The sequence below is a fragment of the Bos taurus genome, chromosome 14 (assembly GCF_002263795.3).
Source record: "Bos taurus isolate L1 Dominette 01449 registration number 42190680 breed Hereford chromosome 14, ARS-UCD2.0, whole genome shotgun sequence".
Classification (NCBI taxonomy): domain Eukaryota; kingdom Metazoa; phylum Chordata; class Mammalia; order Artiodactyla; family Bovidae; genus Bos; species Bos taurus.
In genome coordinates, this window is record NC_037341.1 from 47965565 (window position 1) to 47991571 (window position 26007).

At 39.6% G+C, this 26007-nt stretch overlaps 1 protein-coding gene across 1 annotated transcript; it reads right to left on the minus strand.

The window, feature by feature from the left end:
- Positions 1 to 24517: 24517 nt before the first annotated feature.
- On the minus strand, positions 24518 to 24814 carry LOC132342162 (protein PET100 homolog, mitochondrial-like). Its single transcript, XM_059874386.1, has one exon. The coding sequence runs from the start codon at positions 24800 to 24802 to the stop codon at positions 24539 to 24541; it is 264 nt and encodes an 87-aa protein (XP_059730369.1). The 5' UTR covers positions 24803 to 24814; the 3' UTR covers positions 24518 to 24538.
- Positions 24815 to 26007: the final 1193 nt, after the last annotated feature.

Sequence of the window (26007 nt, forward strand, 5' to 3'; positions counted from 1 at the left end):
CAGAGTGTACTGCCTGTGTTTTCCTCTGAGAACTTTATAATCTCTGACCTTACATTTAGGTCTTTAATCCATTTTGAGTTTATTTTTGTGTGTGGTCTTAAGAATTGTTCTAGTTTCATTCATTTACATGTAGCTGTCCAGTTCTCTCAGCACCACTTATTGAAGAGATTGTCTTTTCTGCATTGTATATTCTTGCCTCCTTTGTCATATAAGTTGTCCATAGGTGAGTAAGTTTATCTCTGGGCTTTCTACCTTGTTCTGAAAGAGATGGGAATACCAGACCACCTGACCTGCCTTTTGAGAAATCTGTGTGCAGGTCAGGAAGCAACAGTTAGAACTGGACATGGAACAACAGACTGGTTCCAAATAGGAAAAGGAGTGTGTCAAGGCTGTATATTGTCACCATGCTTATTTAACTTATATGCAGAGTACATAATGAAAAATGGTGGGCTGCATGAAACACAAGCTGGAATCAAGATTGCTGGGAGAAATTTCAAGAACCTCAGATATGCAGATGACACCACCCTTTTGGCAAAGTGAAGAAGAACTAAAAAGCCTCTTGATGAAAGTGAAAGAGGAGAGTGAAAAAGTTGGCTTAAAGCTCAACATTCAGAAAACAAAGATCATGGCATCCAGACCCATCACTTCATGGCAAGTAGATGGAGAAACAGTGGAAATGGTGACAGACTTTATTTTTTGGGGGGCTCTAAAATCACTGCAGATGATGACTGCAGCCATGAAATTAAAAGACACTTACTCCTTGGGAGAAAAGTTATGACCAACTTAGACAGCATATTCAAAAGCAGAGTCATTACTTTGCCAACAAAGGTCTGTCTAGTCAAGGCTATGGTTTTTCCACTGGTCATGTATGGATGTGAGAGTTGGACTGTGAAGAAGGCTGAGCACCGAAGAATTGATGCTTTTGAACTGTGGTGTTGGAGAAGACTCTTGAGAGTCCCTTGGACTGCAAGCAGATCCAACCAGTTCATCTTAAAGGAAATCAGTACTGAATGTTCATTGGAAGGACTGATGTTGAATCTGAAACTCCAATACTTTGGCCACCTGATGCAAAGAACTGACTTATTGGAAAAGACCCCGATGCTGGGAAAGATTGAAGGCAAGAGGAGATGGGGACGACAGAGGATGAGATGATTGGATGGCATCACCGACTCAATGGACATGAGTTTGAGTAAACTCTGGGAGTAGGTATGGACAGGGAGGCCTGGTGTGCTGCAGTCCATGGGGTCGCAGAGTCAGACATGACTGAGCGACTGAACTGAATTGAATTTCTACCTTGTTCCATTTGTCTACATTTCTGTTTTTGGACAGTATCATACTGTCTTGATGACTGTAGTTCTGTAGTATAATTTGAAGTCAGGGAGGTTGATTCCTCTCTTTTTCTTTCTCAAGATTGCTTTGACTATTCAGGATCATTTGTGTTTCCATACAAATTGTGAACTTTTTTGTTCTAGTTCTGTGAAAAATGCCATTGGTAATTTGATAGGGATTACATTGAATCTGTAGATTGGGTAGTATAATAGTCATTTTCACAATATTAATTCTTCCAATCTGAGAACATGGTGTATATCTTTCCATCTTTTTGTGTTATCTTTGATTTCTTTCATCAGTATCTTATATTTTTCTGCTTATAGGTCATTTGTCTCTTTAGGTAGGTTTATTCCTAGGTATTTTATTACTTTTTGTTGTAGTGGTAAATGGGATTGTTTCCCTAATTTATCTTTCTGATTTTTCATTTTAGTATATAGGAATGCAAAGGATTTTTGTGTATTAATTTTATATCCTGTGACTTTACTAAATTCATTGATTAGCTCTACTAATTTTTTGTGGTGTTTTTAAGGTATACTATGTATAGTATCATGTTATTTGGAAACAGTGAAATTTTTGCTTCTTTTTTTCCAGTCTGAATTCCTTTTCTTTTTTTTTTTCTTCTCTTTTTGCTGTGGCTAGGAATTCTAAAACAATATTGAATAATAGTGGTGAAAATGAACACTCTTGTCTTGTTCCTGATCTTAGAAGAAATGCTATCAGTTTTTCATCATGAGAATAATGCTTGCTGTGGGTTTGTCATATATTGCCTTTATTGTGTGGAGGTAGGTTTCTTCTCTGCCAGTTTTCTGGAGAGTTTTATCATAAATGGGTGTTAAACTTTGTCAAAAGCTTTTTCTGCATCTAATTGAGATGATCATATGGTTTTTCTTTCCATTTGTTCATATGGTATATCACATTGATTGATTCATGTACACTGAAAGAACCCTTGCATCCCTGGAATAAACCCCACTTGATCATAGTGTATGGTTCCTTTAATGTGTTATTGAATTCTGTTGGCTAGAACTTTTTGTTGAGGATTTTTGCAACTATGTTCATCGGTGATATTGGCCTGTAATTTTCTTTTTGTTGTGACATCTTTGTTTGTTTTTGGTATCAGGGTGATGGTGGTCTAGTAGAAGAGACTTTCTTTAAAAAAAAAATTATCTGCACTTATTGGTGTTTCTAGATTGTTAGCATCTTCAGTTCCAAATCTGGGTATATGAGGCAAAAGAAAGCATAGGGAGCTCACCACTATGCAATTTCAGAGTCCTTAGCTATTCAGCCTACTTCTATCTGTCACTGTTTTCTTATGTTATATATATGTGTGTGTATGTATACACACACACACATATATGTTGTATTCTGTTGTTATTGTGGTTGTGGGAGGATTAGGGAAAAGTGTGCTCACTCTATCTAGATCATAAATTTAAAAAAGTATTCATTCAGCCCATTGCTTTTTGGTGAATTGGATTTTGGCCAGCTGATGTTTGCTGAGTTGTCCTAGAACTGTTAAATCAATAGAATTAACAGGGAAAACTGGGTGGAAAAATTTGGAGCTGTGCTCTGATATCCTCAATTCTTTTTGAATGGCCATTGAAATATAATAGCATGTGTGTGAGTGCTCAGTTGTGTCCAACTCTTTGCGACCCCATGGACTGTGGCCCACCATGCTCCTCTGTCCATGGAATTTTCCAGGCAAGAATACTGGAGTGGGTTGCCATTTGCTACTCCAGGGAATCTTCCTGACCCAGGGATCGAACCTGCATCTGAATACTTAATATTTTTATAGCAATTTTCTGTTTAAAAATACTTTCTTAAATATTCAATATGTATAAATGATTAGTATTGAAATATGCCAACTATCTCTTTGTGAGAAGTAACTATAGTTTAATAATTTAATAGTTTTAAGAGTAATTAAGACAAACCATAGGTTCTTAGGTATGTGGATCATAGGATCCTTGGCAATAAGAAAGGTTCACATAGTTAACAAGATGACTTACTGAGTGAAAGTTAAATTCTGAGTTACTGAGTGAAAGAGTAAGTTGCTCACTGTGTCTGACTCTTTGTGACCCCATGGACTCTACAGTCCAAGGAATTCACCAGGCCAGAATACTAGAGTGGGAAGTCGTTCCCTTCTCCAGGGGATCTTGCCAACCCAGGGTTTGAACCCAGGTCTCCCACATTGCAGGCAGATTCTTTACCAGGTGAGCCACAAGGGAAGCCCAAGAATACTGGAGTGGGTAGCCTATCCCTTCTCCAGCGGATCTTCCCGACCCAGGAATCAAATGCTGAGTTACTAAAGCAAACTGAATTACCGAGATTTCCTTTCAAGGGTAACCAAACCATTTGTGATGTTAACTCTTCATTTTCAAAGGCTGCTAAACTTCATGTCCTATCTATGGTAATGATTCAGAACCTTAGAGTTTCACTGCACCTCCACACAACTCATCTTTCCTTGAATCACATCACACCATAGATTTCAAAGCAGTGATGCATCAACTAAATTCAGTACACTGCTTGGCGTATTTCATACCACAGACTGTTAAAAAAAATTTGAGAAATCATTTAAATCAGTGGATTTTACTGATTCAAGAATTTTAAGGCTAATAATAAGGATTTTTGTCTTATTCCAAAAAAGTTGAGTAATCTAGAAATAATCAATCCACATTCCCTTGGCCAAATGCAGTTTCAAATTGAAGTCTGGTTAATTCCAACCAGTCTCGTTTGTTCTACCTGTAAGTTCTTAAATGACTGAATTAATCTGATACTTTTCAAAGATCAGTAGGTCCAACTGAAGTAGGCCCATTCCTATACCTAGGCTTCCCTGGTGGCTCAGCAGTAAAGAGTCTGTCTGCAATGCAGGAGACACAGGAGACACAGGTTTGATTCTTGGGTCAAGAAGATCCCCTGGAGGAGGACACGGCAACCCACTCCAGTATTCTTGCCTGGAGAATCCCACGGACAGAGGAGCCAGGCGGGTTACAGTCCATAGGGTCGCAAAGTGTGGGACACAACTGAGTGACTGAGCATGTGTGCATGCATTCCTATACCTACCGTAATAGAAGAAAAGAATATGCTGTAAGAGATCCAGAATTGTATCCAAAAATGTTTTTGCATTTAAAATAACTATATTACGTTTCAAGCTTTTTATTGTAAGAACTAAAACCTGGAATCAATTTATTATTTTATTTAGTGAATTTCATAATTATTTAAAGATTGTCTCATCTTTATTAGTGCATTTTAAATTTCAGATACATGCTTCAATGGACAATGTGTATAAGATATGTCATTTTATTAAACGAGGTTATAGTTTAGACTCACATCATAGGAGAAATTAATACTTTTTGGCCACTAAATATATTGTAAGCACTGTGCTAAGTGGTTGTCAAAATCACCTCCCATCATCTCCCCAACTAACCTAATTTTCACCTTGGGTAGAAGGACACTAGTGAAAGTTAAGTGATTTATCCAAAATCCTCACACACAGAAAACTAGGAGTGCTGTCAGATCAGATCAGTTCAGTCGCTCAGTCGTGTCCGACTCTCTGCGACCCCATGAATCACAGCACGCCAGGCCTCCCTGTCCATCACCAACTCCCGGAGTTCACTGAGACTCACATCCGTCGAGTCAGTGATGCCATCCAGCCATCTCATCCTCTCTCCTCCCCTTCTCCTCCTGCCCCCAATCCCTCCCAGCATCAGAGTCTTCTCCAATGAGTCAACTCTTCGCATGAGGTGGCCAAACTACTGGAGTTTCAGCTGTAGCATCATTCCTTCCAAAGAAATCCCAGGGCTGATCTCCTCTAATCTATTTTGGAAACCAATACACTTCCTTTAAACCTTGCCTTCTTTCTTTATCTTAATTTCCCCTTTCATTTTAGTGTACTTGTTTACAATTTTTCCTTTATCAGTTCTACATACCAGTTATTCTTTTCTATGAGCCATCTTGTGTGAGTCAAGACTATTTTTCCTAGAAGGCAATTTGTATAGTAAAAGTTGAGGATATTTTCTGACAGATCTTACATTACTTTTTTTTTTCTACCATTGTTCTCCAGAAAGCTCCCTATACATTTCATTCCTTAAAATCCTGTGAGTTTGAACATTTCTGTTCTCCCTGTCATCACTGCAGCATCTCAGAAAAGAATCTCATTCCATATGCTTTCAGGCACTCAAGGAACCAAAACATGAAAACCTGGAACTTGTCATTACCCATTTGGCCTCTGGTCCATCAAATCCAGTAGCTTGCCTCCAGGAGAGATCAGTCCTTGACTCCTCAAAAGAATCTCTTCCCTCTCTTATATATTTGGTTAATTGGAAAAGGCTGTTTTTTAGGTAAAAGATTCTGCTTCATTTGGATAGCAACCAAGTCAGCCATATGGGAAGGAAAATAATCTAGTGAGTTGCAAAATAAGAAATCATGGTCCATGTGTTCCCCCGGATGACTTTCTATGGGATACGAGGCTCTATCTCTTTGAGTTTCAGTTTATAGCTCTTTAAATGGGGATATCCTTGGCTCTATTACTAAGATTTGAGAATATAATAAATATGCACATGATAATTAAATCTCTATACCCAGTGAAGGAGCTCTTTTGGAGTTTTCCCCCTTCCTGACCACCAAGGAATGTTATTTACTTATTTATGCGTTTCTATCTTTGGTGTTGCTGGGTCTTCATTGCTGCGTGTGGGTTTTTCTCTAGTTGTGGCAACTGGGAGCTTTTCTTTATCGTGGTACGTGGGCTTCTCACTGTGGTAGCTTCTCTTGTTGCAGAGCTTGGGCTCTAGAGCATGTGGGCTTCAGTGGTTGTGATGCGTGGGCTCAGTGGCTGTGGCTTTGGGCTCTAGAGTGCAGGCTCAGTAGTCGCACACAGGCTTAGTTGCCCTGTGGTGTGTGGAACCTTCCCTGATCAGGGATCGAACCTGTGTCCCCCACTGGCAGGTGCTTCTTAACCACTGGACCACCAGGGAAGTCCAAGGAATGTTAAATCAACTGATCCAACACTGTTTACAAAGTTAGGAATTTTGCTTCTTCTCATTTCATGCACCAGTCTATCTGTGAAAATGTGTTGAGGACCTGGAAGTCTTGAATGATGGTCTTGATGCAGAAACAATTGGCCAGTAGAAGTCACTGATTCCTGTATTTGCTCTTCTATTCCTATGGATATGTCTTAGACTTACTAGCTCACTTGACCATGAAACACCCTTCAAAGAAATATGGCAGAGTCAATGACAGGGTAACAATGAAGGTATTAGTCAAATTGAGAATAAGAATTCTATTTATCTATGCATTTCTATGGCAACTCTTTCTTTAGTGAAAGAAACACCAGAGAACAGCTGTATACTCTCTGCCTAAAAATGAGGCCTATGAAAGAAAAGAAGATATGGAGGAAACTCTGGTATCAGACCAGGTGACCAAGTGAGTTATTCAATAGGTATTATATGTTGTCAAGAAATCTTCTCCTTCCAGAAACTAAAAGGAAAATAGCCTTAGCCTTTTGTGAGAAGTGGGAGAGATTGTCAAGCAATGTTTTGGAGAAATTGAAGACTGTTACATGTGTGTACAAATCAAGAGGTTAATAAAGTGCTGCTGCTGCTGCTAAGTCGCTTCAGTCCTGTCCGACTCTGTGCGACCCCATAGACGGCAGCCCACCAGGCTCCCCTGTCCCTGGGATTCTCCAGGCAAGAACACTGGAGTGGGTTGCCATTTCCTTCTCCAATGCATGAAAGTGAAAAGTGAAAGTGAAGTCGCTCAGTCGTGTCCGACTCTTCTCGACCCCATGGACTGCAGCCTACCAGGCTCCTTCGTCCATGGGATTTTCCAGGCAAGAGTACTGGAGTGGGGTGCCATCGCCTTCTCCGTAATAAAGTGCAAAAAATGGTATTTCTTTCCAGAAACTACAAGAGTCTGAAACTATTGTAGTTGTCATTCAAATACTGAAATTGTGTAGGTGATTCAAAGTGGTAATGTCAATGAATTCATTCAAATTGTTTTCCTATAGTAATTCAGCTTTAAGAAATGTCAGGGATTTTGTAATCTCCAAAGTGGCCTGTGTCAGTCTATCTTGTTACTTATATGATGGTCATATTCTTCTAAATACAGTATGAAATTCACTCCCCTGGAGAATGGGATAACTCTTTCTAGAATGATTTAAGTAGGATCATGTCTAGAAGAAAGAGAGTTAATAGACTTAACTCTCTCATGTTAATACATAAGGAGATACAGAAAATAAGTTTTTGTATGTTGATTCAGATATTGCTATGAGATTACAAATACAACATGAAGACCACTGAGGGCTGGTGCCTACTACTACTGGCCATTAGCTGGCATGTGAGTGACCACTGACGGGGCTAATGAATAGCCACAATTTGAAATATCACATTTATGTGATTTAATCACCTTTAAGTACCTGAAGAACAATGAAAAGATTTGGTTCATCTACTGAGGTGTTTCATGTAATAAAACATTATGATAGACTGAGGGGTATTGGGTTTTATAGTGTCTTTATACTAAACATATCACATCTGTCATTTCTAACTGATAAAGCTTTAATTACTCAGGTTAGTTAAATGGAGCTTTACACCTGATAATGCTGCATAGAAGAGAAAATACGAATAACAAGGTCCCTGCTCTATACATAGGTGATAAGCAAGACCATATCTTGAAGTTTTTAAAAACTGTAATAAAGCAATAACACTTTATTGATTTTATCTCTTTTCTTTGACATCATTACTTAGTTAGGGCAAACATTCTGAATGTGAGTTTGTAAGATGTTGAAATGAACATGGAAAAATTTTGAAATTTCATCAGATTGATAAATTTAGCTCAAAAAACTATGGAGTACAATATGAATATATTAGACATTAATTAATTAATTACACATTAATTTATTATATGCTCTTGTAGATAAACTAGTAAACTCACATAATGGTAGCCAGATCATACAACTTTTGGAAGATAATTTGGAAATATGTGTTTGTATCCAATTAATTCCACTGCTGGGATGTTATCTTAAGAAAATAGTCCAATATATATGAAGAAAAGCTGTACCTTCCAGTATATGCCTAGCAGCATTGTTTATACTAGTAAGTAATTGGAAATAAATTAAATGTCCAGAAATAAGGTAGCTGATATTATGGCACATTACATAACTATTAAATTCATAATTATGGAGTCTATCAGCATGAAAAACGCTTTTGTTATTTTCTAAAGAAGACATAGAGATGGCCAACAGGCACATGAAAAGATGCTCAACATTGATAATTTTTAGGGAAATGCAGATAAAAACCACAGTGAGGTATCACTTCACACCAATCAGAATGGCTGTCATCGAAAAGTCTGCAAATAAGAAATGCTGGAAATGGCATGGAGAAAAGGAAACTCTCCTACACCATTGGTGGGAATGTAAATTGGTGCAACCACTATGAAAAACAGTATGGAAGTGCCTTAAAAACTCATAGAGCTAAACTAAATAGAGCTCCTATATGATTTAGTAATCTTGTTCCTGGGCATATATCTGGACAAGGTGAAAACTCCCATTTGAAAAGGTTCATTCACTCCAGTGTTAATGACAGCACTATTTATAATAGCCAAGACATGGAAATAACATAAGTGTCCATAAACAGATGAATGGACAAAGAAGATGGGGTATATTTATATATATGTGTGTGTGTATGTGTATATGCTGCTGCTGCTGCTAAGTTGCTTCAGTCGTGTCCGACTCTGTGCAACCCCATAGACGGCAGCCCACCAGGCTCCCCCGTCCCTGGGATTCTCCAGACAAGAACACTGGAGTGGGTTGCCATTTCCTTCTCCAATGCATGAAAGTGAAAAGTGAAAGTGAAGTCGCTCAGTCATGTCCAACTCTAGGATGTTTACTGCTATTTAATTCTCTGGTATTTGGATTCCATTTTCCAGGATTCATTAGTGGCTTTAAGAAATCTTCATTACTTACAAATAGCCATTGGCCTTTCCTTTATCCCTCTACTTTTTTACCCCCACATTCACAAGCCTTTGGTTTCGTTTAGTAACAGTTGACTTTTTCTTCCAATTAAATAGCAATAGCTAAAAGCTAGTGACCATTTAGTCTGTGCCAGAGACTGCACTAAAAGCATCAGTAGATGCTATTTCAAGTTTTCTCTCCCAGTTTAGAGCAAGGGCTCCTTCAGTGCTGGGCTTGGTTGATGGGAGTTAACTTTATCCTCTTCCATCTTGAAACCAGTGGCAGGTGCAGTTCCCTAACATGAAAAAAGAGCAGAGGAACTTGTTTTCACGGAGACAGTCATTTCAATTAAGTACAGTGGATATGGTCTTTCCTGTAGAACCACGTTTGGAGATTATGAGGAAGGAGCATGTTTTCAAAGAAGATGCTTCTGACTGTTGTACTTGTCTCTTTGTTTCTTTCCCAGCCCAATGCTAAGTGAAGTTCTGGTCATCTGATAAAGATTTTGGCCCAAGTTAGCCACTTATCTGTCCACATTGGTAATATTAAATAAGGAATTATCCTTGTGTTGTGTAGACCTGAGTAAAAAAGTATCTTTGAAAATGCCACCAAGCATCCTTGTTATCCCATTGGTATAGGGAAATTTATTACAGGAATGTAAATATCATAAATACAGAAGTTTTGAAAGTTATGAAACAAAATATAGAACAAATAGTATAACACATAATTGTTTATGTAACATATCAACATATATTTTAATATAATGTAATACATAAGAAAATATAACAAAAAGAGGTTTCTTTGTATCCACTTAAATAAGTTCAAAGTTTGAATTGAAGAAAGTAAAGGTGGAAAAAAGAAATGATGTTTCATATAAAGGTACATTCCAGGATGATTTTTTTTTTTTTTTCATTTTATCTGTGCTGTGCAGCTTAAGGGATCTGAGTTCCCTGGCCAGTGATTGAACCTGGGCTTCCTGCAGTGCAAGCTTGGAGTCCTAACTGCTAGACTGGCAAAAATTCCCCTCCAGGATGATTTTAACTCAGTCTCTCATTTCTGCCTTTCCTTGCTTCCCAGTTTTTGCATTCTCTCTCTTCTTTCTTCCTTTTCTCTTTTCCCCTTCCTTCCTTTTCCTCATCTGTAGATACCCTTGTTGAAGTTGGGTTGCAGCTAATGTGTCATGACAATGGCCAGAAAGAGGAAACAGAGATGCTTTCAAACCTCTTTTCTCCTCCTCCCTTCCTGCAAACATCACGTTAACTATGAAGAACACACACATACAAACACCCACACACACACCCAGAGCACACACCCACACGCAACCAGAGTGCACGTGTGTGTGCGCACACATACACACACACACACCCAGAGCAGAGTTCCTGAAAATTGCTGCCAAGTGGCCGCTGCCCAGGAGACTGTAGAATTTCTGGCACGAGCCAGAATCGATGACTGCGGCCAAGTGATTGTTGCTGAACTTACCTGTGTCGAAAGGTCAGCTTTGCGGTGCGAAGGCTGGGCACAGTCACTCTAGGCAAATTGGATTGTCTATGGAGGCCCCGAGGCTTGTTCTGCACTTTGCAACTGGTCTGGCAGGCTCCTCCACCTCCTGAGTCCTCCACGGGTATGGGAAACACCCGGCAGTCAGGCAGGCAGGCAGCTCTGCCAAGGTACAGTATCACCCACCTTTGTTTTGCACACAAAACCTACAGTAATGGCCACATTTTAGCAGGTGATTTTCCAGTACCCCGTGTTCTGATGAGAAAGCTCTAAATCTTTGCATGAGGCGTTTATTTCAACACTTCAACTCTGAGATCACGTATTATTTAAGCGGATCCTGTACCAACTTGTAACTAAAATATACATGTTATCAATTTGAGAAAATACCGGTGAGTCACAACACAGCTTAGACATTGTTTTGTGTACAGATTGGTGTGTGTGTGTGTGTGTGTGTGTGAGATGGAGGGCTCTTAGATTAAAAAAAAAGAACTATGAATTATCTAAAGGATACCACCAATAATATTATTTAACCATTGGCCATTTTAGTCCCTCTATTCTTTCAAGTGAAAAATGGATAAAAGAAAAAAATACTATCTAACTTATAATAGAGTCAGAGGCAAGGATGACATAGCAACTTCTTTTATTTGTTAAAATGGAAGTCATCAGATGGGAACTTTTTCAACTTCCCGTGGCTGACTCAGTGCCCAAGGAGCCACCCTTTCCCCCTCCCACTTGCTCTTATGAAAGATGAACCTGCCCTCTTCTTCTGTCATCTCAGCCTAACTCTTCTGCCTTTCTTCTAGGTCAGGTACCCTTTTACCTCTTCAGGAACCATATTCTATTACAGGGTTCCTCTTTTGTAATTCAACAAGCTTCTTCCCTTTCATATTTAAATGTGATCGAACCTTTCACAGGGTTTTCTAGGTGGCTCAGTGGTGAAGATTCCGCCTGCCAGCCAGCGTAGGAGATGCTTGAGACTCAGGTTTAATCCCTGGGTCAGGAAGATCCCCTGGAGAAGGAAATGGCACCCAGTCCAGTGTTCTTGCTTAGGAAATCCCATAGACAAAGGAGCCTGATGGGCTACAGTCCATGAGTCACAAAGACTCAGACACGACTGAACAGCTGAGCACATATGAGTCTTTCTCAACTTGTAGGAAAGTGAAAGTTGTTAGTGGCTCAGTCATGTCTGACTCTTTGCGACCCATGGACTGTAGCCCCCCAGGCTTCTCTGTCCATGGGATTCTCCAGGCAAGAATACTGGAGTGGGTAGCCATTTCCTTCTCCAGGGGATCTTCCTGACTCAGGGATTGAACCTGGATCTCCCGCACTGTGGGAAAATTCTTTACCGTCTGAGCCACCAGGAAAGCCTCCAACTTACATGAAAACCTCCCTCAATCCCACAGTATCTTTCAACTCTCTCTTATCTTTCACTATCAAACTCATTTGAATGCTCATACCTGACATTTACTACTTTCCTTCCCATTCTGTCCTCCGCGCACTGGAGTCTGATATCCACCATGATCATTAGACTGAAATTGCTCTTACTAATGAGTTCCATGACTCCTAATCCAGCCAGACACATTGAATACTTATTTGATCATTCAGCACCACTTAATCTTACAGACTGTTCTGTCTGAGGTAACTCCTCCCTAGGTGTCTGTGACATCACTCTGCTGTTGGGGTTTTCTGACTCTCCCAAGAAACCTGTCCTTCTTGGTCTTTGTTGCATTTAGAAAGATAATTCAGGCTGATTGTCAAAGATCCAGTGTAATGGTTTTAATTTTATGTTCACAATAAAAAGATTAAAAGACTATCAGTGCATATCTATGGGATGATAATAAACTTTTGAGCATCATTTTATTAAAAAAATTTTTTTTTAATTTAAATTTATTTATTTTAATTGGAGGCTAATTACTTTATAATATTGTATTGGTTTTGCCATACATCAACGTGAATCTGCCACGGGTATACACATGTTCCCCATCCTGAACCCCCCTCCCACCTCCTTCCCCATACCATCTATTTTAAAGCTATCTTATTATTATCATTACTTTATAGTGGTGGACCTAGAAGGGTCTATCACTTGACTCTGGGTTTACTCTTGTCCCTGTTTTTTTTCCCCAGGAAATTCTGAATGTATCCTCTGTTGTTTTTGTCTAAGTGGGATTCTTCATGGAACCGTCACAATATCACCCTTAATGTCATTTAAAGGTATTGTAATAGCATCGGTGTGAAGTATCCATTGTCATGATCAGCTTACGTTTCTTGAGCACTTGCTATGTGCCAGGTATTTGAGATTTCTAATTATGTCAACTCCCTTCCGGCTAAAGATATAATATGGAAATAACAACTAACAACTGCTTGTTCTAGTCCTTACAACTAGACTAGTCTAAGTTCTTACAACTAAGACTAGTCCTTAATCTTCTAAGTTAGATATTCTTATCTCCTAGCATCACGTTATCAAAGGCAGGATTCACACCAGGTCCCCCTGAATGCCCTAATCCTATGTTCTTTCCACTGCACATACTTACATCCTTTGCTACAACCCAGTGTCCCTGTTCACAACACCATGGTTCAAGATTGTCTGCATATTAGTAGTTAAGTGATGAGTTCTTTTTCGGGTCTTTCCTATTCTAAAATAATCCTGTAACTTAAACTGTGAGAGGTGAAATCAACATTGAAGCCCTCAGACTCCCACCTTTTTGGAGTCACCAGAACTATTTCTCAGACTTATTTTCTTTAGATTTTCTTGCCTGCTGGATTGGTTGCTGGTTGTTGAGTTTGACATGTCTTGGGTCAAGTCACATCTGGTTCATCTTAAAGAATTCCTGTAAAAAAAACAGCACACATCTTGACTGTCCATGTGAGGGCTTGAAATGAAAGTGAGATAGAAAGAAATGATGCACGGGGCCTATAAGAGAAGAATAGATAGAACGAATGGGCTCTAAGTTACCCATAATTGGCTAGAGGAGGGGAATGGTTTTGCCTCCCTCTTCTCAGCAGTTATTTGATAAAGTTTGGAGGCGCTTTTGGTTGTTAGAGCTTGAGGAGAGGGCGCTGCTGCTGGCAACTCATAGGACCAAGCCAGGGAGACTGCCAAACATTGCAAAATGCACAAAACACTTCTAACCTCCCTCTCTGGACAAATAATTTTCATGCTCAGAATGCCAACAATTCAGATGTTGAAGAAATTCCTCTGTAAAGAAACAAGGGAAAAGGGAGAGAAAAGGTGACTTGGCAAATCTGAGTCTCTGTGACTGTAGACATGGAGATTTCATCGAGAGCAATTAGAAGCCCAGAAGTTTTGCTGAATTATTGGATAAGGGGATGAATCATTCCAACCAGCTTGAGCTTGAGGTTAATGTGAGAGAGACAGCTGGCAGAGCCAGTAGGCAGAAACATTGTTAAACTGAAGTGAGCGGGAGAGGAAATGTGGAAATAGAAATAATTCACCTTGGGGTGATGGTTCAGGCCACAAAAGGGGTTGAAATGTTCAAAGACATGTGGGAAAAGAAGAGTGAAGACATTTTGCTGGTATGTTAGAAACATAAATCCTTCACACAAATAGTGAATTTTTCAGTAATATACAGTAAAGATTATTCCTGCTCTGCCCATCTGTTTCAACATGAGGAATCAAAATTTGAATACCAACCTTTCTAAAATAAAGGTTCCTGGAGAGATTTAATTTTACTTTTAACAGTTTACTTAAAAAAAAAAAAAACACCTCAATACCACTCTTTTCTATTTGAAGTAGAGGTTATCAAACTTAGTATTTATTTTTGCTTAGGGTTTACAAGTTAAATTACAATGTGTCAGTGGCGAGAGGGATTGGAGTTATTTTTTGCTGTAACAGAAGATCAGCAAAAAGAATGTCCATAAAGAGAGGTGTAGCTAGGATTTTTCAGTGTGTCTGCTCTCTGGCAAGTTTTCAAAACACTTAATAGTTTCAGCTTATAATTGCTAAACATGGAAACATTGAAACACCACACCCTTGTGTTAACTTATAATGAATAGTGACTTTAGCACAAACACATATTTTGTGAAAGCACAGAGACAGCCAGCCACACCTGTCACGTTATTAATCAGCCACCATCTCTGGCTGCCCAGTCTTCCTTTGGAGAGATTGTGGGGGAGCAGTCTCCTATATTAAGCAATGTGCAGCTGACTTAGTTTAATGAGCAGGCTGAGGATCACTCAATTGCATCCCTTCCTCTCTCCAAGCAAGACCCATAATCATATTAAGAAGTTCATATTTATGCATACATGTGTACACATTTATCTGATCTTAGAAAACTCCTATGTTGTTTGGAGATGTTGCTAATAAAGAATCAAGTATAGGCACCTGGCGTGCCGCCGAAATTCTGCAGAAGGATGTATTGGCAACAACAGGGCCCTCCAAGGCCTTCAGGTGCAACGAGATCTGGAATTTCCCAGATTGGAGGAACCAGTTCGGCTCTTCTTGTGTGCGTGTTAGGTCACTACAGTCACGTCCAACTCTTTGTGATGCGACTCTATAGACAGTAGCCTGCCAGGCTTCTCTGTCTCTAGGCAAGAATACTGGAGTGGTTTGCTATGCTCTCCTCCAAGAGATCTTCCTAACCCAGGGATCGAATCTGTGTCTCTTATGTCTCTTGCATTGGCAGGTGGGTTTTTTTTTTTTTTTTTTTTTTTTTTAACCACTTAGTGCTACTGAGGAAGCCCTTGGCTCTTTTTAGCTCCCTTATAAAAATGTCTTGACTTTGTTGCTTGTGTTTTGTGAGTAATTATGGCTTCATCTGGTCTGTCTTTTAGATAATATTTACAGTTTTGCTAGCCGTGGCCTTAAAAATAATCTTCACCTTATTATTCAATGAGATGTCTCATCATGCTGAATAAGGCATGACCCGCACATGCTAAGAATAAACTGGACGGTGCCAAGAAATCTTCCACCCACGTAACTGGAAATGCATGGAATGCAAAACCGGAGCCCAGCTGCAGCACTGTGTGCAGGGATGGCTGTTCAGTAGGTAGAGGAAGCCATCTACTCATCATTCATTAGAGGGGCCTGGAAATGTCCATGTGGAAATCTTATTTCTCCCTCAGGCCTGCCGTTGTATCTGAAAGTCTCACCATTACAGCAAATTCTTGTCTAAGACGTCATTTCAGTAAAAGTACGTTTCAAATGTGTAGAAATATCCTACAAGGGTATTTCTTATAGGAACAGTGAATTCAATTGAAACCTATTTTTACTCTAACATAAATAGGTTTTCATTATTTTCTAATTTTGTCACTTTTTCTTTGAAAGTAGAGCCTTGACAAAATAGAAGTTAGGTCAGTATTTGATTCAGCAGTGTTTAGGCCTAATAGGCATTGGTAGGGGGACCCATTGTACTGGTGGTGGGTGGGCAAGAGTGGAAAAAGTTTCCTTTGGGGCAAGAGAGCTGTCTCTGAGATACTGACTTTGGAGACCTCTCCCTGGAGACACTGCTATGGGTCATTTCTTACAATGGCAACATAAATAATGCATCAATAACAGTAGCCTCAGATATTCTTCACTGGGTTCTGAGACCTCAACTCTAGGCATCACGTTCATTGAAAGTGAAACTTAGTTGCTCAGTCGTGTCCTGCTCTGTGTGACCCCATGGACTGTAGCCTTACCAGGCTCCCCTGTCCATGGAATTCTCCAGGCACGAATACTGGAGTGGGTTGCTGTTTCCTTCTCCAGGGGATCTTCCCAATCCAGGAATTGAACCTGGGTCTTCTGCATTGCAAGCAGATTCTTTACCAATTGAGCTACAAGGGAAGCCTCTATCTTCTGGATTTTTTTTTTTTTTTTTGAGGATCAGGTGAAATGGAGAATTATCTTCTAAATTTTTTCTTTAATGTATGGTCTATTGTATTCATATCACAAATAACTAGGGAGGCATAGCTCTGTTCCTTGCTGGATTGTGAGATGTTTGAGCCAGGGATGGTTTATAATGAGTCTAACTTTGTCCACTGAACACAAGAGACAATCAATAGACAGTTATTGAATAAGTAAATTAGGTCATGGGTGACTGAGGAGTAAGCAGTCTTCTTTTAAAGTTTACAAACAGAAGATTAAATTATGTCCACCAGAATCAGTTTTAGGGGGCAGGAAGTAACATAAGTACTTCTAAAAACATGGTTTTTTATTAGCTAAAATTTTCATTAGTTGTCCAGTTTTTATCAAGATCACTAATTTTCTTGTGACTGGATAATTGAATTTTATGTACATCTTCAAGTGACATAAGGGTGGGAAAAAACTGTGTATACATATATGTATGTATTTATTATAAATATACTTTTGTTTTTATATATATTTTATATATAGTATATATTTTATAAATGTATTATTTTTTTTGTTTATATCTTTGAGGGCCTGTAATTGTGAAACTTCTGCCAAAGGGGAACATGCCATAATGCAAGCACCATATGAATGAGAAAAACAAAATACTTGCCAATTTATTATTCAAGATATATATGAATAAATGATATGAATGGATATGCAGAGCTATAAATATGTATCCTACATATAGAAAAACCCGATGAATAACTTGAAGAGAGGTGCTGTAAGTGTGGGAAACATACCACATATGTCCCTGGAGATTTAACATGACACATCAGAGAAGCACGTGGCTGCTTTTTGTGATTCTGGAAACCCAAAGATGTGTGTGCATTTCTCCATTTTTAAGTTGCGTGTGTGTGTGTGCGTGTGCGCTTTAATGATCCCAGGCTCTTAAAAAAAAAGTTTAAACAAGATGACTATATCCCGCCACATAGTTATACAATTTTAAACAAGAAATTATGCTGTTTTAGAGAAATCCCTGGAGAAGGCAATGACACCCCACTCGAGTACTCTTGCCTGGAAAATCCCATGGGCAGAGGAGCCTGGTGGGCTGCAATCCGTGGGGTTGCAAAGAGTCGGACATGACTGAGTGACTTCACTTTCACTTTTCACTTTCATGCATTGGAGAAGGAAATGGCAACCCACTCCAGCGTTCTTGCCTGGAGAATCCCATGGACAGGGAGCCTGGTGGGCTGCCATCTATGGGGTCGCACAGAGTTGGACACGACTGAAGTGACTTAGCAGCAGCAGCAGCGGCAGGGAAATTCCTAGAGGACCAGGGGCTAGAACTCAGTGTTCCCACTGCAAGGAGCATGGGTTCAGTCCCTGATCAGGGAACTAAGATCCTGAAGGTGTGTGGTGTGGCCAATAAATATATATTTTTTTATATTTAGAGAATGAACTTATGGTCACCAGGGGGAAGGTTGGGTTGACTGGGAGGGACAGTTAGGGGGTTTTGCACTGACATGCACACACTGCTGTATTTAAAATGAAGAACCAACAAGGATCTGCTGTATAGCACAAGGAACTCTACTCAATATTATGTAACAACCTAAATGAGAAAGAATTTGAAAAAGAATAGATACGTGTGTGTGTGTGTGTGTGTGTGTATACACACAAATATAACTGAATCACTTTGCTGTACACCTGAAACTCACACAACATTGTTAATCAAGTATTCTCCAATATAAAATTAAAGTTAAAAAATAGCTCCTAAAGACAATATTACATCTAAGTAGCAATAAAAAAGAAGTTGCTTAAAAAAGAAATTATGTTGTTTTAAATTTCTCAAAATTAAGTATGAATTGCAAATGTAAAATACTTCTGAAGTGGTGAAGAATCAGTTGGAGGAAATCATCTTGTCCCTGCAGTTTTCCCCTTCCTTTTATCCTGGGAGCTTGTTTTAATAACTTTGTTAAACCGAATCAGTCAAACTCTGTGTGTGTGTGTGTGTGTGTGTGAGAGAGAGAGAGAGAGAGAGAAAGTATATCTCACTTTGAATCCTTCTTAATATAGCATTCCAGATAACCCCTATCACCAAACTGGAGCAGCATGTGAGTTGAAATCAATTTATCATCTGTATTCTATATAGTCATAAAAGATCTTTTTTTTTCTACTGTCATGAGAGAAGTCCTCTGAAAATCAGCTTTAAGAAGCCTTAACAGCAGGACATTGCTCTGATTAATCTTTCAACTTGTCCTTTTTTGAAAGGCACCTCATAACTCAAAGGTACTGTCCCTCCCAGAAGTATCTGCATTTTAACAGACTTCCTAAAAATACATGTCTTCAGAATGCTTGGACGTAGTTTTCTGATGGTGAATTTCCAGGCATCATGATACATAATGAGAGAACTTGGATCTCCCGTGATGAGACGAAACGCTCAAGGGGCCTGAAGCAAACCCAGTTTAGTGGCATTCCTTGTCTATTTGCAGGAGCAAATCTTCTCTGCAGAAAAGTTTCCCCAGTTCTTAAGAAGGATTACAGAACTTTTGCAGTTAAGATCAAGGAGTAATCTCACGTGCGTGGGTGCACATCGTTCAGTCATGTTCAACTCTGCAGTCCTACGGACTGTAGCCTGCCAGGCACCTCTGTCCATGGCATTTCCCAGGCGAGAATACTGGATGGAGGGGGTTGCCATTTCCTCCTCCAGGGGATCTTCCCGACCCAGGGATTGAACTCACATCTCCTGGATTGGCAGGTGGGTTCTTTACCACTGAGCCACCTGGGAAACCCTAATCTCACAAAGATCCCTATATATATGAGGAACTAGCCACTTTGACTTAGAGATCTAGGGCCAAAAGATGATAGAGTTAGAACCTTGAGATATTTACACTTTTCAAATACAGAATATACACAGAATATTACATAAAATGTTACATGTGGCAACTCTACATATAATGACTAAAGATGTAAAGGATGCAAAAAATTTGCCAATTAAAAACACATTAGAAAGAACAAGTAAAAATGTAGAAGGAAAAATACTAAATATGAAAAACATTGTTGAGATGATGAAGTGAAACTCAAAAGATTGCTAGATAGCATATTAGAGCCAAGGCTAGAAAGAAAAGGTCTAACAGAGAATGGAAGAGGGGTACTGTTTAAAGATATAGTGGATGTGAATTTTCTAGAACTGATGAAAAACCATGAATCCCTAAGATTTTGGAACCACCCTGTTCCCTAAGCAGGATAAAGAAAAAGAAATTCATGCTTAGACATGGTGTGAAATTGCAGAACATCAAGACCATAAAGATTTTTAAATTAACTAGAGAGAAAGAACAGTTGAAGTGAAACAGTAAAGGCATTGTTTTACATTTGAGCAACTTTGTCTGGCTTAATAGTAGACAGTTGGATTCTCGTATCTTCTCATTCAATCTCTCTTAATAACCCATGCCATGTAGCTTCTGGAAGACTCCACTGAGAGAGTGAGAATGAAAAAGGCCAAATTTCCAGAGCTCTTATGAAAATAGTTTTGAGATCACAGATATATCGCTTGGTAGGGCTTCCCTGGTGGCTCAGTGGTAAAAAAATCTGCCAGCCAATGCAGGAAAGGTGGGTTTGATTCCTAATTTGGGAAGATTCCCTGGAGAAGGCAATCCCCACTCCAGTATTCTTGCCTGGGAAATCCCATGGACAGAGGAGCGTGGCAGGCTACAGTCCATGGGGTCGCAAAGAATCGGGCATGACTGAGCAACTAAAAAACAGTAACAAAAATCATTTAATTATTGCTAAACTTGTAACATAAATACTCTCAGTATCATTCTTTTTGTAGTTAACAAAATTGAGGCATGTAAAAGTAAAGTATTTTGTCTAAGGTAACAAAGTTAGGAAATGATGGAGAAACCTGAACAACCTTGCAATCTGACTCTAAACCTTGCAGTCTGACTCCAGAGACTGAGTGAGAAAATGAGGTATCTAAATTTAGAAAATAAAAATGTAGAGATGGGCATAACTTTGCCAAGGCATTAGGTATTAGTGTATTAGATGCACTAATATTTAAACAGTCCCTACTGACTCTTTGCGACCCATGGACTGCAGCACACCAGGCTTCCCTGTCCTTGACCATCTCCCAGAGTTTGCTCAAACTTAGTGCCCATTGAGTCGATGATGCCATCCAACCATCTCGTCCTCTGATGTCCCCTTCTCCTCCCGCCTTCAATCTTTTCCAGCATCAGGGTCTTTTCCAGTGAATCGGCTCTTTGCATCAGGCGGCCAAAGTATTGGAGTTTCAGCTTCAGTATCAGTACTTCTAATGACTATTCAGGGTTGATTTACTTTAGGATTGACTCTCAAGAGTCTTCTCCCTAGTATAAGCTTAGTTTAAGACTCGATACAGAGGATTTATCAAAGCGCCAAAGAATTGATGCTTTTGAACTCTGGTGTTGGAGAAGACTTTTGAGAGTCCCTTGGACTGCAAGGAGATCAAACCAGTCAATCTTAAAGGAAATTAGTCCTGAATATTCATTGGAAGGACTGATGCTGAAGCTGAAAAACTCCAATACTTTGGCCATCTGATGAGAAGAACTAGCTCATTGGAAAAGACCCTGATGCTGGGAAAGATTGAAGGTAGGAGGAGAAGGGGACGACGGAGGATGAGATGGTTGTATGGCATCACCAACTCAATGGACATGAGTTCGGGTAAACTCCGGGAATTGGTGATGGACAGGGAGGCCTGGCTTGCTATAGTCCATGGGTTCGCAAAGAGTTGGACACGACTGAGCAACTGAACTGAACAGAGAATTTAAAAAGGCTGTATTCTTATGGCATTTAGACTCTTGTGAGAATAAAAGGTTTTAGGAACATGAGAAATATATACCTTACAGCACAAATTGGTGCTTTCAGAGTTCTAGGTGCTTCTAGACAATGACATTATGGAGTGAGTTGTTTGGGGACATGGAAGAAAAGGATTTGGGTATGTCTTGGAAGATGAGCAGACTTTGAATTAACAGGTAGTAGAAGGGTGTTTCAGTGGACATATGAACAATAGGAGAAAGACAGGATGATCATGACCTATGAAAAGGGACCGTAATGAAACTTACTGAACTTACGTACATAGGGGAAGTGTGAGTCAGGCAGCACCCAATTTTGGATGAGACTGTGGAAATACTTGAATATTAAGTTTGAGATGAGCCTCAAAACTGAGAGAGAGAAACCAGTTTGGGCAAACCAGAACAGTGCTGTAAAAGTGTTGAATCATCTAAAGAAATAATCATCAGACAATGCAAAGTGGTTTGATGTTGTAGACACCACATTTGAAAAGTGATAAGCCTGTTACATATGATATATGAAATGAAAGATGTTTTAGATGTTTTCAAACTTCATGTCGGTTGCATCCTGTGACCCGCCCCCACCAGCCTTCATCTTCGGGCAGATAACAGAACAGCTATAATGATCTCCTGTCTGTGTGGTCTTCTGCCATTTTTTCCCCCTCTTCTTCTTATCAGTTCTCTTTATATTCATCTGGTCACTAAATTTTCCTGTATGTCTTTGAGTTGTTTCATGTTGCTGAAAAATGCTTGATGTTGCTGTCTCCAGGGAATAAATCCAGTGTGGTGAGGGAGCAAACACACTTAAAACCTGGAATAACAAGACCTTTTTTTGTGTGTGTGGTCGCTCTATTGATTACACATGACCTGAATCAGCTCTTTATTCCTCAGTCTTTTCATCTCTGACCTGAAGAGAGCAGCCACATTACTGCTAGATAATGTTGAGAAACAGTGACTCTCTCTGATAAAGGAGGCTTGTTAGAAATCACTGACTAAAATCTTAAAACTTTCCATTGCCATTTTAATTTAAGCAACACTGTGCCATACGTTGTATTTTAATTACTAGCTAGGTTTCTAAATGTAGACTGTAATTTGATAAAATATCTGTAATGTAGGCAAGCTAGTATAGCTAAATACCCCTGCCATGTGCTTATACATATTGTATGTATACGTGTGGACCATATGCACACATATGGTGACTCTCTATGTGGCTGTAAAACTTGGATCTGTATTCGTAGCAGTTCCATTTGTGGAGGTTCAGAACAGTGTTTATAGGAGTAAGAAAGATAAGAGCAGGAATAGCTTTGGCGAGAATCAAAATCTACAAATTTTCTCCCTCAACCATCCTAATCACATGCGTTCTACCCCTGACTCTACTGGTAGGAATAGTTAACATGGATATAGTGCTTTGAGTTTATGAAACACCGTTGCATAATTTCCACTGGGACTGTGAGACAGTTAACTGTGGGAACAAGGCCAGGGTAACGATAGTGTGTGAGTAATGGTTGGGGGAGGTATGGGTTGAGTCTGAGCTGGACAGCATCTAGGTCGTAGGACAAGTATTTGGGGATGAGGTGTTTGGCCTTTATCATAAATGCAATGGGAAGCCTCTGAAAGGTTTTAAACAAGAGAGTGACATGAATTCATCTTTATTTCTGAAAGTTTCGTAGGTTGCCACATGGAAATAGATTCTAGGAGGACAGGGTGTCAGAAAGTTACTAAAGTTGCCTGGGTGAGAGGTGGTGGTGGCCTGGGGTGGGCTCACCCTGAAGCTAGTGAAGCTTTCGCTTCAGGGCCCCTTGCTCATAGGAGCCCCTTTTCAGCTGGGTAAGAACCTGCACAATGTATTCATGATGTCCTTATGTATTTGTGATATTTGCAGACATAGCGTATTTTGCCTGTTAACTGTTAAGACAGCTGTTTCTTTCCACTCCTTTCACCGTGTTTCCACTTGGGTGGGGTGATAGAGGTGTGATGGTGTGCATTTTTAGGGTCTGTCAGGGAGAAGTTGAGTTGGGCTTATGTCATTTTAACTAGAGTTTGGAAAGGTGTTTTGCAGTGGTTGCATCACACAAATGAAGCCTACTTCTTTCATAATCTTTACACTTATTGGAGAGCTAAAGAAATACAGATTAAAAACTAATGAGACATGAAATCAAAGTGATAAAGATTAACTGTAAATTCACTAGAAATTTTTATGACATCTGGAAGTGAACTGTATAACCCTCATATTTTCAAATTTCATTAATTTATTAAGGAGACATATTATGAGTGGAGTTGAGAGTTTGTTGATTGTTTGATAATCTAACTGAGATGAATGAGTCATATGACATATTAGGAAAATATTTAAATTTCTTGCTGTTTTGACAAGGCGAAGATACATAAAACTCATAGTACACCATTCCACCATTCTCAGTTAGAGCATCAGCAACATACACATTACTATATATAAAATGGATAACCACTAGTAACCTGCTGTAAAGCACAGGGTGGCTTATATGGAAAAGAATCTGAAAAAAGAATTGACATATGTTTATGTATAATCGATTCTCTTTGCTGTACACCTGAAACTAATGTGACATTGTAAGTCAACTATACTCCAATAAAAATTAAAAAAGAAAAAAAAATCAACAGCAGACTGTTCAGTGAGTTTTGCTGATTCAAAACGTATTTAAGATTAGTCATCTACATAGAAAAACTTGAAATGCTCTGAAATCTTATACCTCACCTACAGAAGAAAGTAGAAAGTGATTTTTCCAAATTTGACAGAGACCTTATTTATGGAGCACTGCAATAAAGTGTGGTAATGCTGAAATAGAAATTTTAAGCTCTCAGTAATGGTCCCATCACTTCATGGGAAATAGATGGGGAAACAGTGGAAACAGTGTCAGACTTTATTTTTCTGGGCTCCAAAATCACTGCAGATGGTGACTGCAGCCATGAAATTAAAAGGCGCTTACTCCTTGGAAGGAAAGTTATGACCAACCTAGATAGCATATTCAAAAGCAGAGACATTACTTTGCCAACAAAGGTCCGTCTAGTCAAGGCTATGGTTTTTCCTGTGGTCATGTATGGATGTGAGAGTTGGACTGTGAAGAAGGCTGAGCACCGGAGAATTGATGCTTTTGTTTTTTTTTAAAAAACAAAGAACCGTATGTGTGTTATTCTTCAGGGCAGGCTGGAATTCCGGCACGGAGAGACCTCAGGGGCTCTGCTGGGCACACGAGGGAGTTTCTCCTGCCGCTGCTTCCGTCTCCTCTCTTTGAATTCTTCTAGCTCCCGGCGCTGGTCCTCCTTCTCAGGGGGCCACAGCTCCCTCTTGCACTGTATGACATAGTCCTCAAACCACTCGGCCTGATTGGCAATCCAGAACATAGCCACAGGGAAGGTGAGGTAGATGGTCATCCGAAACACCTCAAGCTTCACCCCCATGTTTCTGCTCTTAGGCTTCACAGCCGCTTCCGCCCAAAAAACGAATTGATGCTTTTGAACTGTGGCGTTGGAGAAGACTCTTGAGAGTCCCTTGGACTGCAAGGAGATCCAACCAGTCCATTCTGAAGGAGATCAGCCCTGGGATTTCTTTGAAAGGAATGATGCTACAGTTGAAACTCCAGTACTTTGGCCACCTCATGCGAAGAGTTGACTCATTGGAAAAAACTCTGATGCTGGGAGGGATTGGGGGCAGGAGGAGAAGGGGACAACACAGGATGAGATGGCTGGATGGCATCACTGACTTGATGGACGTGAGTCTGGGTGAACTCCAGGAGTTGGTGATGGACAGGGAGGCCTGGCGTGCTGCGATTCATGGGGTCGCAGAGAGTCGGACACGACTGAGCGACTGATCTGATCTGAATGATCCTCTGCTCGCTAGAGGAAAAGCTAGATTATCCACTGTCTTTATGAAGAAATATTCCAAAAATTGTTTTCATGTGAAGAGGTGATCAGAGAGTATGGAGCTAAAAACATGGAAAATTAGGCAAGTGTGTGAACATACCAGTAAAAGCAGTACATCATTTTTCTGAGTTTTATAAAGTTTGTAGTGTTTTTCAATATTAAAATTTATTTCATGTGTGATTTTTTAAAAAAACTTGTTTATTTTAATTGGAGGCTAATTACTTTACAATATTGTAGTGGTTTTGCCATATATTGATGTTAATCAGCCATGGGTGTACATGTGTCTTCCATCTTGAACCTCCCCCACCACCTACCTCCCCTTCCCATCCCTCAGATTGTCCCAGTGTACTGGCTTTGAGTCCCCTGATTCATGTATTGAACTTGGATTGGCGATCTATTTCACATATGGTAATATATATGTTTCAATGCTATTCTCTCAAATCATCCCACCCTGGCCTTCTCCCAAGTCCAAAAGTCTGTTCTTTACATCTGTGTCTCTTTTGCTGTCTAGCATATAGGGTCATCATTACCATCTTTCTAAATTCCATATATATGTGTTAATATCCTGTATTGGTGTTTTTCTTTCTGACTTACTTCACTCTCTATAATAGGCTCCAGTTCCATCCATCTCATTAGAACTGATTCAAATGCGTTCTTTTTAATAGCTGACTAATATTCCATTGTGTATATGTACCACAGCTTCACGTGTGATTTCTGTGCTCATTCTAAACACATGTTTATTT